Source organism: Molossus molossus, unplaced genomic scaffold, assembly GCF_014108415.1.
Source record: "Molossus molossus isolate mMolMol1 unplaced genomic scaffold, mMolMol1.p scaffold_m16_p_21, whole genome shotgun sequence".
Classification (NCBI taxonomy): Eukaryota; Metazoa; Chordata; class Mammalia; order Chiroptera; family Molossidae; genus Molossus; species Molossus molossus.
The window spans coordinates 12,420,788-12,437,124 of NW_023425357.1; the positions used below are offsets into that span (position 1 = coordinate 12,420,788).

At 52.3% G+C, this 16,337-nt stretch overlaps 3 protein-coding genes across 3 annotated transcripts; 1 reads left to right on the top strand and 2 right to left on the bottom strand.

Moving 5' to 3' along the window:
- Positions 1 to 26: 26 nt before the first annotated feature.
- Positions 27 to 1,710, bottom strand: B3GNT8 (UDP-GlcNAc:betaGal beta-1,3-N-acetylglucosaminyltransferase 8). Its single transcript, XM_036275554.1, has 2 exons — positions 1,611 to 1,710; positions 27 to 1,287 (listed from the first exon to the last, which is right to left on the bottom strand). Exon 2 carries the CDS (start codon positions 1,253 to 1,255, stop codon positions 62 to 64), a length of 1,194 nt encoding a protein of 397 aa, XP_036131447.1. The 5' UTR covers positions 1,256 to 1,287; positions 1,611 to 1,710; the 3' UTR covers positions 27 to 61.
- A 4,175-nt stretch (positions 1,711 to 5,885) lies between these two features.
- On the bottom strand, positions 5,886 to 10,584 carry DMAC2 (distal membrane arm assembly complex 2). Its single transcript, XM_036275207.1, has 6 exons — positions 10,548 to 10,584; positions 9,221 to 9,417; positions 7,926 to 8,006; positions 6,844 to 6,980; positions 6,577 to 6,739; positions 5,886 to 6,143 (listed from the first exon to the last, which is right to left on the bottom strand). The coding sequence occupies exons 1-6, from the start codon at positions 10,563 to 10,565 to the stop codon at positions 5,966 to 5,968; spliced, it is 774 nt and encodes a 257-aa protein (XP_036131100.1). The 5' UTR covers positions 10,566 to 10,584; the 3' UTR covers positions 5,886 to 5,965.
- Positions 10,585 to 12,815: 2,231 nt separating this feature from the next.
- On the top strand, positions 12,816 to 14,795 carry ERICH4 (glutamate rich 4). Its single transcript, XM_036275994.1, is given in 3 exon segments — positions 12,816 to 12,872; positions 12,874 to 13,128; positions 14,195 to 14,795. Coding segments are annotated over 3 exon segments (555 nt in total). The 3' UTR covers positions 14,438 to 14,795.
- The last annotated feature ends 1,542 nt before the right edge of the window (positions 14,796 to 16,337 follow it).

Genomic DNA, 16,337 nt, shown 5'->3' on the forward strand with positions numbered 1-16,337 from the left:
CACAGAGGCCCTGCCCAGGGCCCAGGCCGGGTCAGCCCTCCCCTCCCAACCCCACTGAGGCTCAGCAGTGGAGCTGAGGGTCCTGCAGGTGTTTCCAGAGCCGAATACTGTCCTGGGGTCTGAGGGGCCGCACCAGCAGCAGGTCACGGAGTGCACAGGGGTCAGCCTTATGGTCTGCTGGCCAAGCTGTGAGGAAGCCTTTGTGGGCCGTGGGCGCCAGGCCCAGGGCACGGAAGCACAGGCCAATGTAGACATCATTGAAGGGGAATGGTGCCACACGGGCTGCCGCCTGCAGCAGCCAGGGTGCCAGGCGCCCAGCGATGATGTAGCCACCCCCGCTGGCATAGGCCGGGTAGTCACCTTCAAAGAAGGACCCAGGCACGTAGAAGGGTCCTCCAGGCTTCCGGAGGGGTTTGGCCTGGGTGAAGACCTCACCCAGGTAGAGGCCTCGGGCTCCGCTGGGTGGCAGGGCCCGCAGGTATTGCAGCAGGGCCGGAGTGTGCACGAACGCGTCGTCCTGGGCCTGCAGGACGAAGCTCACGCTGGCACAGTGCTGGCCCAGCCAGGACAGCAGCAGCAGGTCCTTGAGCGTCTCGTTGAAGGGGACGTCCAGGAAGTCCCAAAGCAGCAGGTCACGGTAGCGGTGGCTCTCCCAGGTCACCAGGGGGCCTAGGTCAGGGCCCCCCGCACCCACTGGGGACCCCAGCAGGAAGAGCAGCCTGATTCCGGGAGCGGGACCACCCCAGGTCTCCCTCACAGCCTGTCGTTCAGCAAAGTGTCCCGGTTCTGACTTGACAGCCAACAGCAGGTAGGGGATGTTGGTGTCCCCACAGCTGGGCACTTGGCCACTGCCACCTCCAGGCAGCCACCGAGGGAAGCTCCGGCAGGCTGCTGACAGCAAGAAGCGGCGCAGGTCCTCAGGGTAGGAGGTGAAATCGGGGATTTCAGCAGCGGCAGCAGCCCCCCAAGCCCCACAGTCCCCCGCCTCAGTGCTGTTCCCACTGGGCAGGGTCCCCAGCCGCCACTGCTGCTGGTTCCAGTAAGCCGAGGGCAGTGGGCCAGTCTGGCCCAGACGGGCCGACAGGTTAGCTGGCAGGGTGGGCTCGGGACTGACTGGTGTGGAGCCTGGCAGGGTGCCCTGCGGTCCCAGATAGGCCTTGCTCAGTCGAGGCTCTGACGTCCACTCAATGTACACTTTGAGGCCCAGGAGCGTGAGCAGTGCTGACAGGCAGAGAAGGCACTTAGGGCAGCGCATGACCCAGCCTGGGAAAGGGGCGGCTGTGGGAGCTGCAAAGGGCCACAGAGGCTTTGGAGTGCAGGGTGAGGCTCACAGTCCCCGCCACCCCTTGCGATGGCCCTAACCAAAGACCCAAGTTTTCCCTATTCCTGGACCTGGAATCACTGCTCCAGTCCCATTCCAACACCGCTCTGTCCACTCTCAGCCCACCCCCTTCCACCTGCCTGTTCCCACTCCTCCACTCATCCCCGTTTCCAGGAAGCGGGATCCCTGGGGCCGGCTCCTTCCAGTGTCAGAGAAACCCAGTCTCCCTCGATCCAACTGTCCCCACCCTAGGGACTGGGGAGCCATGGATCTGCTCCCTTCTCTTTACCTCTGGGTTCGGCTCCGCTGCCCCAGGCCTCTGGTCAGGCCCTCCCAGCTCCTGCCCTGGTCCAGCCGGCGCTGGCTGTGTCCTTGTTCTTCACGTGTCGTTTTTCTTCTGCCCAGCCCAGCCGTCCAGAGGGGTGGAGCGGGGAGGGGAGCAGGCGGCTGGGAGGGCCCCAGGGGCTGGGAGGGGCCGGGGCGGGGCTGAGGGAGGCGGGGGAGAAGGGGAGGGCAGGAGGCCAACCTGAGAGATGGGGCTTTGGCGTGTTGGGGCTGGTTTTCTGGTGAGATGGAGGGAAGGCTGCAGGGTTGGCTGCAGACAGATGGGGCACCCACAGAGGCCTGGGAGGGGAGAACCAGGGGCCTGGGAGAGTCAAGAGAGAGGGTGAGACTGACAGCCAGGCCTGAACCCCGGGATGGGTGGTATTGGAATGGACCAAGGACAGGCACAGTCCCAAAGTTGCAAGGCCGGGAGAGGGAGACGAGGGGCTGGTGCCTAGTTGAAGAAGGAGGCAGCAGAGAATGTGCTGAGAGGGAACTGGTCAGCCTGCCAGAAGGGGGGGCAGAGTCAGTGTGGGATGGGGCTGGTGAGGAGGAGAGACTGGCAGAGAGACCTCTGGGGAGGCCAGGAGGAGAAACAGGAAGGAGCTGGAGACTCAAGAATGCAAATGGCCTGGCTGGCATGGCTCAGAGGATTGAGCGCTGGCCCATGGACTGAGAGATCCCGGTTTGATTCCCAGTCAGGGCACCTGCCCGGGTTGCAGGCTCTGTCCCCAGTAGGGAACATGCAGGAGGCAGCCAATCAATGCTTCTCTTTCATTGATGTTACTCTCTCTCTAAAAAAAAAATCAATAAAAATATATTTTAAAAAATGCAAGTAGAGAGCACTGCAAGGTGAGATAGAGGATGAGGAGAGAAATGGAGACAGTGAGCCAGAGATAAGGGGTGGCCAGGAAGCCCCCACGGCGAAGGATAGAGGGGAAGATTTAGAGAGGCAGGTGGAGGAGCTCAAATGGGGTCAGAGGAGGGAGTCTGCAAACAACCAGACTGAGGGAGAAGTGGAGAAGGGAGCTCAGGAGGAGCGGGAGAGAACCAGGTGGAGGGAGAAGGGGCATCTGCAGGTGGGGCCACGCTAGAGGGCGATAGAGGGTTGGGGGCACAGGGAGCCTTCAAGCTGAGCCAACCCTGCACGCCCACCCCCTTCGGAGACAGGCTGTCTGACCACAGGGAGGGTACCCATTCCTACGCAGCCCCCACTCCAGCGCCCCACACAGCTGCACAGGGACTCCGGAACACTCTTCCGGCCCCCAGGGGCAGGAGGTGTCTGCCTGTGGTTACACCAATGCCTTCCTGAGGCTTCTGCTGTTGGGGCTGCATCTGCTGTCTGGGGAAGTCGGCCAGTGGAGCCTCCTCTTCCCACACCTCCTGGGACCCAGGGTGGGGCTGAGCCTGCCCTGACCAGCTTTTCGCACTCAGGGTTGGGGAGGACTGTCTCAGGGACCCTGCCTGTTAGCAACAGCAGTTGATTATCTGTCCAGTGCTGATTTCCTCCACCTAAGTTTGAATAATGGAGCCCATGGGACCAGCTGGAGGAAGACAGTGCAGAGGAAGTAGAGAATATTAATGGACTAAAAACTAGAGTGGGCCTCAACGCTCTGGGTGGGGGTCCAGCCCTCACCCAGGGCTGAGAGAAAGGGGTCCAGTCCTTGAGCTCTCCTGGCTCAGCTAGCTACTCCCACAGGGTGACACTGCCCCTCCTGGGTTGTTTGGAAATCCCTGAGGGTACCATTTTGGTTGCTGTGTGCATCAGTCTGCATCCAGTCAGGAGGGAAAGCACACAGCAGTGGGAACAGGGAAAGTTGAGTATCAAGAATGATTAAGGAGGGCCTTCTTGTGGAACAGAGTTGGGGGGATTGATGTGCCAGTTGACTGTGATCAACCCAACCCAACATCCTGCCTCCCTAAGGCTTTGGATCCCTTCTGGCTTCTGGCTTCATGAACTATAGGCCACTGTGGAGCCCAAGTCCACGTCACCTAACCAAGAAAGCAGTTAGAACCACCCGCAGCTGCACAAGCTAATCCACTAAATCCAGAATCTCTACCCTTGTACCAGTGAACGCGGCCCAGTCGTTCACGTCCACCCTCACTGGTCTCCCCCTTAGAAGCCACTCCTGCACGAGTTCCCCAGGTTTCCGACTGGATGTATATTTGAGTCTTGCAATTCTTTTAGTGTACAAGCTGTTGCCTCTCATGTCATAGTGAGCACCTGTCCCCTGGGGCATGGTGATTTGGCCCCAGGTATTTATGGGTCTAATGACAGCAGGGTGCTTGTGATGACTCTTAAGAGTGGACATCTGCCCCATCACATCCCAGGGCTTTCAAGCACAGGAAGGCTGGTGGTCTCCTCAAACGCTGCTAAGGAGACTCACTGACGGGGGGTTCAAGATCGTGTTTCTTCTGGGTCCAACCAGATGACCCCATTCCAAATGTCAGCACTCTCACTTTCACACGAGGAGACGGAATTCAACCATCATTAACCTGCAAACTTAAATGCTGTGTTCTATTTTCAGTACTAACAGCCCTGTGGCTACTAGAACTTTTGGGGGCTGTCACAGAAGTGCTCCAGTTCTGAGACTGTGACTGGAGCTGAGGTAGCGGATCCGAGCCTGTCCTTGTATATAAGCAATCAAGGGCACTGCAGAGAATCTGTCTTTATTTATTTATTCTTTATTGATATTAGAGAGGAAGGGAGAGGGGGATAGAAACATCGATGAGAGAACATCAATTGGCTGTCTTCCGCATGCCCCCCACTGGGGATTGGGCCCACAACCTGGGTATGTGCCCTGACTGGGAATTGAACCGGCGACCTCTTGGTGCATGAGTCGACACTCAACTACTGAGCCACACTGGCCAGGCGAGAATCCATCTTTAGGATGATCACCACTGCCACAGAAGTCAAGTGCTGTGGCCTGAGGGCTCCCGGGGCACGTGGCAATAAACCTCATGCCAATAAACCCGTGATGGCCTGACTGTGAGGCCACTGCATGCCATGGACATCCGGTGCCTCGGCCCAACCCCATCTCTGTGAGCCTGTCTCCTGGAACCCTGGATACAAGTGCTGTATCAGTTTGGATCCAATCAGGAGAGGGAAAAACCAGTTATTTGGACAAGAAAAGTTTAATGTAAAGAATTACTGACTTCAACAGTGAATTGAATTGATAAGGGATTCATTGGTAAGGTGCCTGGGAATTGACTGGAAATCACCTCTGGGGTGTGGTGGAGTCATTCACAGGAGGTGGCTCAGTGGAGACACTCCTCGAAGAAACTGCCAGAGGCAGGGCAGGGCAGGGCAGGGCGCCAGGGGAGGCTCTGGCCGCCTGGCTCTGGAGAAGCCACTGGCTGGCAGGAACCCGCAGAGCCAGAAGCGAGAGCCTGGCCTCCTGCAGTGTCTCTTGAGCGCCTTCTACTGACAAGGCTGATGCCAGTTAGCAAAGGAAAAGTATTTCAAAGGCCCAGATCAGTGTTTTTGTTAATCCTCACCCAAGGATATTTTTTCCATTGAATTTTTTTTTATTTTAGAAAGAGTGGAAGGGAGGGAGGGAGCTGGGGGGTGGTGGTGGAAAGACCTCAACGTGAGAAAGACACATCTATCCGTTGCCTCCTGCTCACACTGGGGATCGAACCTGCAACCCAGGTACATGCCCTTGATTGGGAATCGAACCCATGACCATTCCAGGCACAGGCCAACGCTCAAACCACTGAGTCACACCGACCAGGGCCCAGATCACTTTTCAAAGTGCAGACAAAAAGTCGGAGTTCAGTTAAATCAGTAAACCGGAACACCATAGGGTTGGGCTGCTCCTGGCACTGAGTGTGGGCCAAGGATGCCGTACCCCGTGGTGAGCTGACTAGTCCCACTCGGAATAACCATTCCTTTGGGATGCCAGGGGCACTCCCTACATCAGCAGGGTCCCAGTAGGAAACAGTAGCACACCTAAATGAAGTTAATCTGAGAACACTCTTGACACAGTAGTGGGGAAGGAGGGGAGGGCCCAAGGGGGAATGCAGCTCCCTGGGGCTACTCGCAGCTGGGAATCCTTACCTGTCCCAGGCCTGGAGAGGCAGCAGGAATTCACTAGAACTAGAAGCGTGTGGGGAGGGCTGCCTCACAGGATGGCAGGAGCTGTGACCTTCGGAGTGCAGCCAGTCAGGGCACCCATGAGGTGGGGGCCACCTGCTCTCCAGTGCCAAACCCCTCATCCCACCCCAACCCCCACGATGAGTGAGCCCAACTGGAAGCCAAAAGAACTGGCAGACACTCAACACAGCCCAGAGATCCAGCTAGATGGGGAGGGGCCACAGCTAGGCAGGGACAGGGCTCGCTGTGTCCCGAGACTGCTCCTCAGGCCCTGGCTTCAGGCCCTGGGCCCACTCAGCTCCCAGAACCTCGCAGTTGGGCAGCATCTCCTCCACCAAGATCTGAGTGAGTCCCGGGCTGGACACGGCAGGGAGGTCTGAGATGTCCAGCCTGCGGAGGTTCCTGAGAGGAAGCAAGAGGGGAGGCCCGCATAAGGACAGCATCTGTGTGAGTGTATGGAGGGGGTGTACCGGCCCCCATTCAAACCCTAGCTTCTTAAAAGTCTTTAACTGTCCAGAACATGTTAGAGCTGTCCAAGTCCATGAAATCCACCATGTTAATTACAAATAGACACCTCTGATTCCTATGGTTCTGCAACACTGTAAATAGGGAGTTTTCATTCAAACCAAAGGAGGAAAACCTAGGAGTCCTTTCATTCTTCCAGAGACTCACTGCCACTGCTCATCTGTGCTTACCCACCCCAAACTCTCTAGGTTTGTCAAGGAGGCAGGGAGATGAGGAACTGCCTGACATTGTCCCCTCCCCACTTCCCCGGATGTTAGCTGGGTGGGAGCCCCTGCCCTGGCTCAGGGCCCAGACTGAGCTGAGGTCTCACTGGAGGTGGTGGAGGCAGGCGAGGCCCCGTTCGGATATTCGGGGGCAACCAGCCAGCGAGAGCTCCTGCAAGGAGTCGGCCAGCTGGTAGAGGCGGCTGAGACACCAGTCATCCACATGAGGACAGCGCTGCAGCGACAGGGACTGCAGCTCCTTCAGGATCACTGCAGGAGGAAGAGAGCAGATGGCACTGAGGGCCCTTGGGGAGCCCACCATGAAAGGGAAAATGCAGAGCCCTGCTCACCCCTACCCCATCCACCCCACTCACAGAGGTTGTCCAGGCCTTCGTAGTTGATGGCGCAGTCGCTGGCATCTACGGCCTCTATAGGCACTGCCTGGAAATTCAACAATTGGGGAGAGAAGTAGCCACGCCCGGTGGACCGAATCCACTCCTTGCCCTGGAACCTGGAACGGAGGGAGACAAAGAGTGTCAGTGGGTACCCGGTCTGTCCCCAAGCCTCCATCCTCTTAAGACCGCTCCGTAGTCCCTTATAATACAATGAAGGTACTTGTCTGTGCCCTGTTCTAAGGGGTGCACGTGTCTGGTCTCATCGGATCCCCTGATAATCCCATAAAGGCTGGAATGTTTGGCCAATTTTATTTACCTGGAAGCTGAGGGCTGGAGACATGACTGATAACATGAGGAGAGAGCTATAATACAAGAATCTTTGAAGACAGGCAACAGTGAAGACATTTTCAGACATGTACACTTTCTAAGGAAGGTGCTGGGGGGAGAGCTCAAACCAAGTAGAAATTAGAACAAAGATGAGAGGTAGATGAAGTCTACGTGAATTGTGCTTTTCAAAAAAGAAGAAAAAGGGGCCCAACCAGTGTGGCTCAGTGGTTGAGCACTGAGCCATGGACCAATAGGTCACTGGTTCAATTCCTGGTCAGGGCACATGCCCAGGTTGTGGGCTCAATCCCCAGTGGGGTGTGTGCAGGAGGCAGCTGATTGATGTGTCTCTTTCATTGATATTTCTCTCTCTCTCTAAAAATCAATACAAATATATTATTTTAAAAAAAGAAGGAGAAAAAAGACCCCAAAGATTGGAGCAGGAAGTCAGGGGGAAGGAGGAAAGGAAAGGAGCTAGTGTTTATTGAGCAGGTGTGCCCTGTCAGACCTTGTTACAAGTGTTTACATTGCAAAATGTGTTTGTAGGGTAGATACAACTACCATTCCATTTTACAAATGACAAAACGAAGCTCAAGACCAAGCCCCAAGCCACATAACCAGCAGGGGGCAGAAACGAGGGGACTCACAGGAAAGCCTGGCTAACTGAAGAGCCTCAGGCTTCGAGAGCTGCTCTGTGGCCTCCCCCCACCCCGGTTTTGACACCTTTGCTGTCATACTTGACTGCGCCTCCCTGCTTCAGGACGAAATAGGCACCTGCGATGTACGGGCCGTATCGCTCCTTGATGTAGGTGAAGGATCTGCCGAGAGAACAGTAGCTGAGGGTGAGGCCTGGGGAACATTGCACCCCTTGCCATGTCCCGGTGCTGCTGATGGTCAGAGTCCACAGCATCAGGACTGACAGGCACACAGACAGACAGACAGACAGACAGACAGAGTCAGGCTGCAAATATTTACTGAGTCCCTAGTAAGTGCTGGGCACAGGGAGGCAGTGGTAACCAAGGCAGATAACTGTCCCTGCCCTTCAGAAGTTAATTTACAGGGAGAAACAATAACAAACCAGGAAGAGTGAAATGCAGACAGTATCAATTCCAGGATGAAACTAGAACACAGGGACCTACTGGGAGTGGCTTGGATCAGAGATGGGGATGGAGGAGGCTAGTTTGGTTTGGCTGATAAGAAATGCTTCTTGGAGGAGGTGACACTTGTGCAGAGATCTGAGTGGTGGGAAGGAATGCAGAGGTCAAGGCACGAACTTGCCAGGCCAAGGGAACAGCTAGTGAAGGCTCAGAGGCTCAAACTGGCTGACCAAACTGCAATAAAGACGCCATGTTGCAGGGGTGAGGGGAACCCCTGGTAGGCATCTCAAAGCTCAGTAGGTACCAGGTTTTGGCCTTTGGAGTTTGACATTCATTCTAGTTGCAATTGGAAACCATTTCAGGGTTTCAAGCAAAGTGATAATGTTCTCTATTTTACTTTTATAAGAATCCTTTGGCTGCTTTGTAGCTTATTAATAGACTGTAAGGGGCAAACGCTGACTAGTTAGATTACAGCAGTAATCCAACCACAAAACGAAGGGGCTCAGCCCTGGCTACAGTGAAGGAGGTGAGAATTGGTCAAATTTGGGATATTCTAGTATTTTATTGATGGACTGGATATAGAAGGCAGAGAAGGAAAGAGAGGAATCAAGGGACGACTCCTTAGAATTTGGCCTGAACAACTGGGTGGGCAGTGGAGCTATTTACTGGGATGGGGAAGGCTTGGGGGTGAGATTTTTTAGGTGGAAATCAAGGGTTTGGTGTTAACCAAGTTAGGACCAAGGTGCCAGCTAGACCAGGGCAGCAGGTTGCCTATATGAACTGGAGTCCTCAGGAAGGGTATGAACCATTGACAAAGAGATGTCAGCATGGCTAGTATTGGAAGCCACAGGGCCACCTGGGAGTAGCAAGGGCAAGATCTGGGTTCTGACTAGTGAGGCCAGAGCAGCAAGGTCTTGCAGGCCAAGGGTTCTCACCGATTTTCCTTGTGTACTTTTGAAATCTGCTTTCGGAATAGGTACTCTCTGAGAATCTCCACATCATAGAAGCGGTTGGCCAGGAACTGGAGCAGCGTCCTCCCCTTCCTCTGACTGTTCTCTGGGGCCACTGCACTGCTCAGACCACGGATGCCCCTGGTACCCCTATTCCATGTCGAGGCCACCAGGTGCAGGGACTGGGGAGGAAGAGAGGAGAGGCTGAGCCTGGAGAGCCTCTTGTGAGAGAGCTGGACCCCTTTGTTCTGTTCTTGGTTCATGAACACCCCCTCCCCGCGCTCCCCAAAGTTTCCTAGGACTTCCAAATTCTGCATTTGGGATTCCCAAATTTCCCTCCATGTCTTCCCCAAGTTCTTCCTCATAATCAGCCCTAAATTCTCTCTCTGATTTAGCCAAACATTCTTGGTTTTCCCAAATTCTTAACCTATTTTTTCCTCAAATGCTTATTTCTCTCAAAACCTCCATTATCTGACCTCATAATTTCCCACAAATTCTCCCCTTAATGTTACCCAATTCTCCCTGGAGTCTTCTTAAATAACCTATTTCTTTCCCCAAAATGTAATTTTAATTTGTTTCCAAATGACTGTCAAACTCTTCCTTCAACTTCCCTTCCCTTCGGTCTTCTCTTAGCCTGTCCCCAATTTCTTTTTGTTTTAACCAACTTCTCGTTTTTCCCAAATTCTCCCAATAACTTTGCCCAAATCCTTCTTTTCCCTCAAAATTTCTCAGAAGCGTCCAACCTCTTAATTTTCCCTAAATTCATTCCTGACTTTACCCAATTCTTTCTAAATTCCCTCCACGAATAGTGCAAATTCCTTCCTCAGTTCCCCCCAGGTTCTTCCCTTGGACATCTCAAATTTACCCCTTGGTTCCCCCACCTCACATCACCCCTTTGGCTTTCCATCAAAATTCCAGACTCTCCCATGAGTTGCCCTCACCCGTATTCTTTGGCGTCCTAGGCTAAGCCTTTCCAAGCCCTCACTCTCGCCTGCCCATCAACTCCCTTTTCCTTTCCTCTGATTGGCTGAGCGCGCCATCTTCGGAACGCCTTCACCGCCTCGGCATTGGTTTCTCTCCGCCAAATCCCCGCCCCCTCTTCCTCTCGGAAGCGCCTCAGCAGCCTGCGACCTGCCTCTGTCCTTCCCGGGCCCCAACAGCCACCTGTCTACCCTGCCAGCGCGAGGCCTGGCCGGAGAGGCCTCCTGCTGCCCCACGCTCCTTTCATCCTGGGCGCCGACAGAGGCCCTGAAGGCAGAGGCAGCAGAACACAGACTTCAATTTGGGGGCTCTAGGAACTCCGATCACCTACCGCCCTGGGCGCCGCCATCTTGTTGCGATTAACCGGAAGGGGCCGGTCCTTTCTTATCCCTCCCACCGGGCTCTGGCTTTGAGATACCTTTTTAAGGTCACGCTCTCCTCTTAAAGGCGTACACACTTTTTCCTCTTCCTGGGTTTAGGCATAGCTCTGAGTGCCAGGGCTTATAATGGGACCCTATCCTTTCTCTAGGAGAGGGTGGGCAGCCCTTCCTGTTAGAGTACCTTCCTTTCCTCCGCCTGCAGCCGCAGTTTCCCTGAGCTTCCCTGTTCTCCAGCTCTCATTCGCTGCTTCCTTACAATAGGGAATGATGTGCCTGAGAAGCTGCCCGATGTTTTTTCCCTGGAAGGGAAAAGGTCGAGTGGGTGGCGAAGTTAGAGTGCAAGGGTAAGAGTTGATGGTGAGGTCTCAAGATTAGTGATGTGTTGTGATTTCAGTTTGGAGCTCAGCGTGAAGATCCATTGTGAAGTCTTGGGGATAGAATTGTTGATTCATTCCACAAATACTTACTGTGCATGTACCATGGGGCAAGCACTGCTCCGGGTGCTGAGGTTACCATGGTGAGCAGGACAGACGCAGCCCTTCTCTCAGGGAGTCAACATTCCAGGCAAGGAGAGGATGGACAAGAAACATGACTAAGCAAGATAATTTCAGATAGTATTTGATAAGAAACAAATAAAAACAGGTAATTAACGGGGAGTGACTGCAATATAGGGCCATCAGCAAAAGCCTCTCCAGAGAGGTGACAAATTTAAGTGGAGGATAAGAAGGAAACAGCCATTCAAAACTCTGGGAGGAAAGTGTTCCAGGCAGAGTAACAGCCAGTGCAAAGGCCCAGAGGTGGGAACCATCTGGAAGAAACTGGGTCAGAGAGGAGGGCAGGGAGCTGACTGTGCAGGCCTGGTAGGATTTGATTCCATTTACAGGACAGTGCCATCTGATTGACATTTTGTAAAGATCATGTCTGCCAGGCTGAAAACGGATCTTAGAGGGTAAGAGTGGAAGCAGGGGGCAGCAGAGAGGCTACTGTAGTCATCCAGACCAGAGATGGAGGGGACAGGAGCCAGATGGGGCAATGGAATGGTGAGAAGTGCTCAAATCATGCATCTGTTCTGACAACAGATTGAGAAACTAAAAGGACAGAGATGCCACTCATAGAGATGGGGAAACTGGGGGAGTAGCAGGTGTGGCAGGGCGGGTGTGGTAGGCTGAAAACGACCCCCTCCCCCCCAATATCTATGTTCTGATCCCTGGAGCCTGTGTAAACAAAAGATGTGCTTAAATTAAAAGTCTTGGGGGTGGTGGGGGTGGGAAGAGATAAACCACAGAACTTATATGCATGTATGCATAACAACAACAACAAAAAGTCTTGAGATTGGGAGATTATCCTGGATAATTGAGATGGCCCCCGTATAATCACGAGGGTATTATAAAATGGAAGCAGGAGAGTCCTGATGATAGATGCAAAAAGATGGAGTGATGCAGGGAAGGGGCTGCTTGCCAAGGAATGCAGGGGCTTCTAGAAGCTGGGTAAGGTTAGGAAATAGATTCCCCCCTAGAGCCTCCAGAAGGAGCCCAGCTCTGTGAGCCCACTTTAGACTTCTGACATCTAGAACTTGTCAAAGAATAACTTTGTGCTGTATTAAGCCACCAAGTCTGCAGTAATTTGTTACAGCAGCACCAGAAAACTAATACAGTGGGGTAGGTCCCAACTGAGAGTTCTGTTTTGACCACATTCACCTTGAGACATCCAGGGTGGAGGTGCTGAGTAGGGGTCTGAAGCTCAGGAGGGAGGTTGGGACTGGGGCCAGGGACTTAGGAGCCACTGACACGTCGAAGGAATTTGAACACTCTGGGCCCGACAGAGGGGCTCTAGCAGAGGGAGGCCCGCCATGTGTTTCCACCTTTTCCCTGGCAGGGCCCAGCGCGGAGAGTGTTAGTATCTGTGGACGAGTCCTGGACTCCGAGGCAGCCGGCGAGGGATCATTCTCTTGGAAGCCACTCCTGGCTCCTCAGGCACACTGGTTGAGAAGCCCTGGGATGGCCTGAGTGAAGAAAGGCAAGAACCAGGCTGGGGTTTGAGGATGAGTGGCGGGAGGGACGCAGGAGAGGGCTAGACAGGGTGAGGCCAGGCCTCAATAGATACCAAAACATTGGGAGGGGTTAGGCCTGAGAAGAGGCAAGGAGTGGTGGAGTTGGACCCTTGTGATCAAAGTTGAGGTTAGACTTCAGAAAGAAAAAAATGCTGATTCTCATTGAAGAATGGACTTTGGGAAGCCATGTCAGACCCTTCCCCCACCCTTCCACTGCCCTTTACTCGGCCCACACCTCAGATCCCCAGGGGGCAGGGTCATTCTGGACCTTGCTACTTCCTGCTCCTGGCAGCCACTGCTCAGAGATTATGGAGCTGTGGAGGCAGCTGAGACAGGCTGGACTGGTACCCCCAGGGCTGGGTCCACCCCCCAGGGCCCTGAGGGGTGCCCCCCCATCAGAGAGAGCTGGACAGACCCTCATGTCCCCAGGAGCAGACACTGAAGGTGCCAGGGAGAGTCTGCTGTGGATCTGGGAGGAGCTGGTGAGTGAGGAATTTGGAGGGGCAAGAGATAGAGTAGGGATCGGGGGAGAGTGAATGAATGAGTGGCGATGTATGAAAAGAGAAAGGGCCAGAGATTGAAAGACAGAAATTGAGAGACAAGAATAGAGAAGTAAAGGCAGAAATTAAGAGATAGGAATAGAGAAATAAAGACAGATACATACACACAACTGAAGACAGAGAAAGAGAGACAGACCCGACACATAAAAAGACCCAAAGAGTGAAAGACAGGAATAGACACAGAAACACAGAAAGAGACCCATAAAGAGAGAGACAGAGATGGAAATCAGAGATTGAGGACAGAGACCAGAGAGATGGAAACAAGGCAGAGAAATAGAGAAAGACAGGGATATGGAAAGACAGAGAGACAGAGACAGGTGGAGACAGATAACAAGAGAGGGAAACAAGAGACAGAGACTAAAACTCAGAGAGAGAGAGAGAGAGAGACAGGGAGGGATAATGAAATGGAGAGACACAGACAGATCAAGAGACACTGTGAGAAGCAGGATGGCAGTTAGTGTCCAGGGACACAGTGAGGACCTGCCCAAGAACATATTACAGGCAGTAGGGTGATGGGTATAGGAACCATTGCGATGGGATTTTGCAGTAGAGCAGAGAGATCAGCTCAACTCCAAATACAGCATGGCCAAGTGGAAATTTACGGCCTAGGAGCAGCTGGGGGTCAGTGGCTAGAAGACTACATCAGCGGGAAGGGGGCATTTTGGGGGAAGTGACTCAGCAGGATTGATTCCTGCTAAAGGCAGGCCAGGGTGATCAGACATCACCTGGGAGTTGTGGGGGTGGGGTGGGGTGAGGAAGACAAGATATTAGATAAGATATGGAGAGCATTCAGGTGTGGACGATGGTGATTCTTGCTAAAACTGGATTTTACAAGGAAGTGCACAGATGAGGAAAGGTTCAGGAGGCTGACTAAAATTTGGTCAAGCAAAGAATCTTTGGTCTTGAGCTGGGCCTTGCTCCCACCCAGGTTGGGGTGGGGCATGCTTTCTGGGGTGGAATGCTCATGACTCCCACTTCCCTCTGGCAGGAGAACCTTCGCAGAATGGATGTTGAGCTGCTGGGCCAGCTGTGTAGCCTGGGGCTGGAGATGGGGCTTCTGCGGGAGGAGTTGGTTGACTTCCTGGAAGAGGAGGAGGAGGGAGAGGAGGAAGAGGAGATCCTCAAGGAAGAGGAAGAGAATGAAGAGCCCGAGGGGAAGCAAGAGGAAGGACACCTGGAGGTCTGCCCAGCCCCAGGCCACCGCCTCCCTGACTTTGAGATGACTATCTGAGGCCCTGCCAGAGTGTTTCCCATTGGCTTATGGAATTTTTTGCAAATTTATGCAAAGAAGAGAGGAGATCTGCAGATCAGATCACCCTGAGAAGGTTCGGAAGATGCCTGCGATGCGATTCGGGGATTGGCCTGTGAGCTGTGGGCGTGTTTGAAGACGATGTGGGAAGTTTGCAGAAAAACTGCAGGTGTATTTGCAGATGAGCTGCAGGGGTGCTACAGGGGAGATGTGGGTCTTTGCAAGTAGAATGGAGACGCTGGCAGGTGAGGTTTTAGATCAAGGCCATCGTCTGGCTCCACGTGGCTAGTGAGCACTTGACATTGGCTACTTCTCTCTGAGATGCACTGTTAGTGTAACAGACACGCTGAATGCTAACCTTTCAAAGGCTTAGTATGATAGGAACATAAAGCATTTCAATACTCTTAAACATTAATTACATATTGAAATGATAATATCTTGAGTATATTGTGATACATAAAATATTACTAAAACTAATTTCGCCTGTTTAAGATTTTTTTAATTGTGGTAAAATATACATTGAAATAAACAACTTTATTTTTAAGCGAACATTTCAGTAGTGTTAATTAAGCCCATTCACACTGTTGTGCAACCATCACCACCATCCGTCTCCAGAGCTCTTTTCATCTTGCAAAAATGAAAGTACCCATTAAACAGTTCCACTTCCCCAGCCCCTGGCAACCACCCTTCTACTTTGTGTTTCTTTCTTTTTTATTTTATTTTATTTTTGTTACAGATGTTTCTCCTTTTTTTACCCCATTGACACCCTCCTCCCCATCCCCCCCGCCCTGTCTCCAGCTTTGTTGTCCATGTCCATTGGTTATGCATACATGCATATAAGTTCTGTGGTTTTTCTATTCCCTCCCCCCACCACCCCTTCTTCTGAGGGTTGTCAGTCTGTACCCTACTTCCATGTTTCTGGGTCTACCCTATTCCTCAGACTGTTAGGTTCATTATATTCCATATATAAGTGAGATCATGTGGTATGACTTTTTTTTTGCTTGGCTTGTTTCACTTAGGATAATACTTTCCAGGTCCCTCCATGTCTTCTCAAAGGATAAGAGATCTTTCTTTCTTACAGCTGCATAGTACTCCATTGTGTATATGCACCACAGCGTTTTTATCCATTCGTCTACTGATGGACACTTGGGCTGTTTCCAGATCTTAGCTATTGTAAATAGTGCTGCTATGAACATGGGGGTACATATATTCTTTCTGATTGATGTTTCAGGCTTCTTAGGGTATATTCCTAGAAATGGGATCACTGGGTCAAATAGCAGTTCAATTTTTAATTTTTTGAGGAAACACCATATTGTTTTCCATAGTGGCTGCACCAGTCGGCATTCCCACCAGTAGTGTACTAGAGTCCCCTTTTCTCCACACCCTCGCCAACACTTGTTGTTTGATGATTTGTTGATGGCGGCCATTCTGACAGGTGTGAGGTGATACCTCATGTTGTTTTTATTTGCATCTCTCTGATGATTGGTGATGTTGAGCATTTCTTCATATGTCTCTTGGCCATTTGTATGTCCTGTTTGGAGAGGTGTCTATTCAGCTCCTCTGCCCATTTTTTAATTGGGTTCTTTGTCTTCCTTTTGTTGAGTTGTATGAGTACTCTATATATTTTGGAAATTAACCCCTTATCTGATGTATCATTGGCAATGATGTTCTCCCATACAGTGGGTTGCCTTTCCATTTTGATGGTTGTTTCTTTTGCTGTGCAGAAACTTTTTAGTTTGATGTAGTCCCATGTGTTCATTTTTTCTTCATTTCTGTTGCCTTAGGTGATGTATCAGTGAAAATTTTGCTGCATATGATGTCTGAAATTTTGTTGCCTACATTTTCTTCTAGAATTTTTATGGATTCATGGGTCACATTTAAG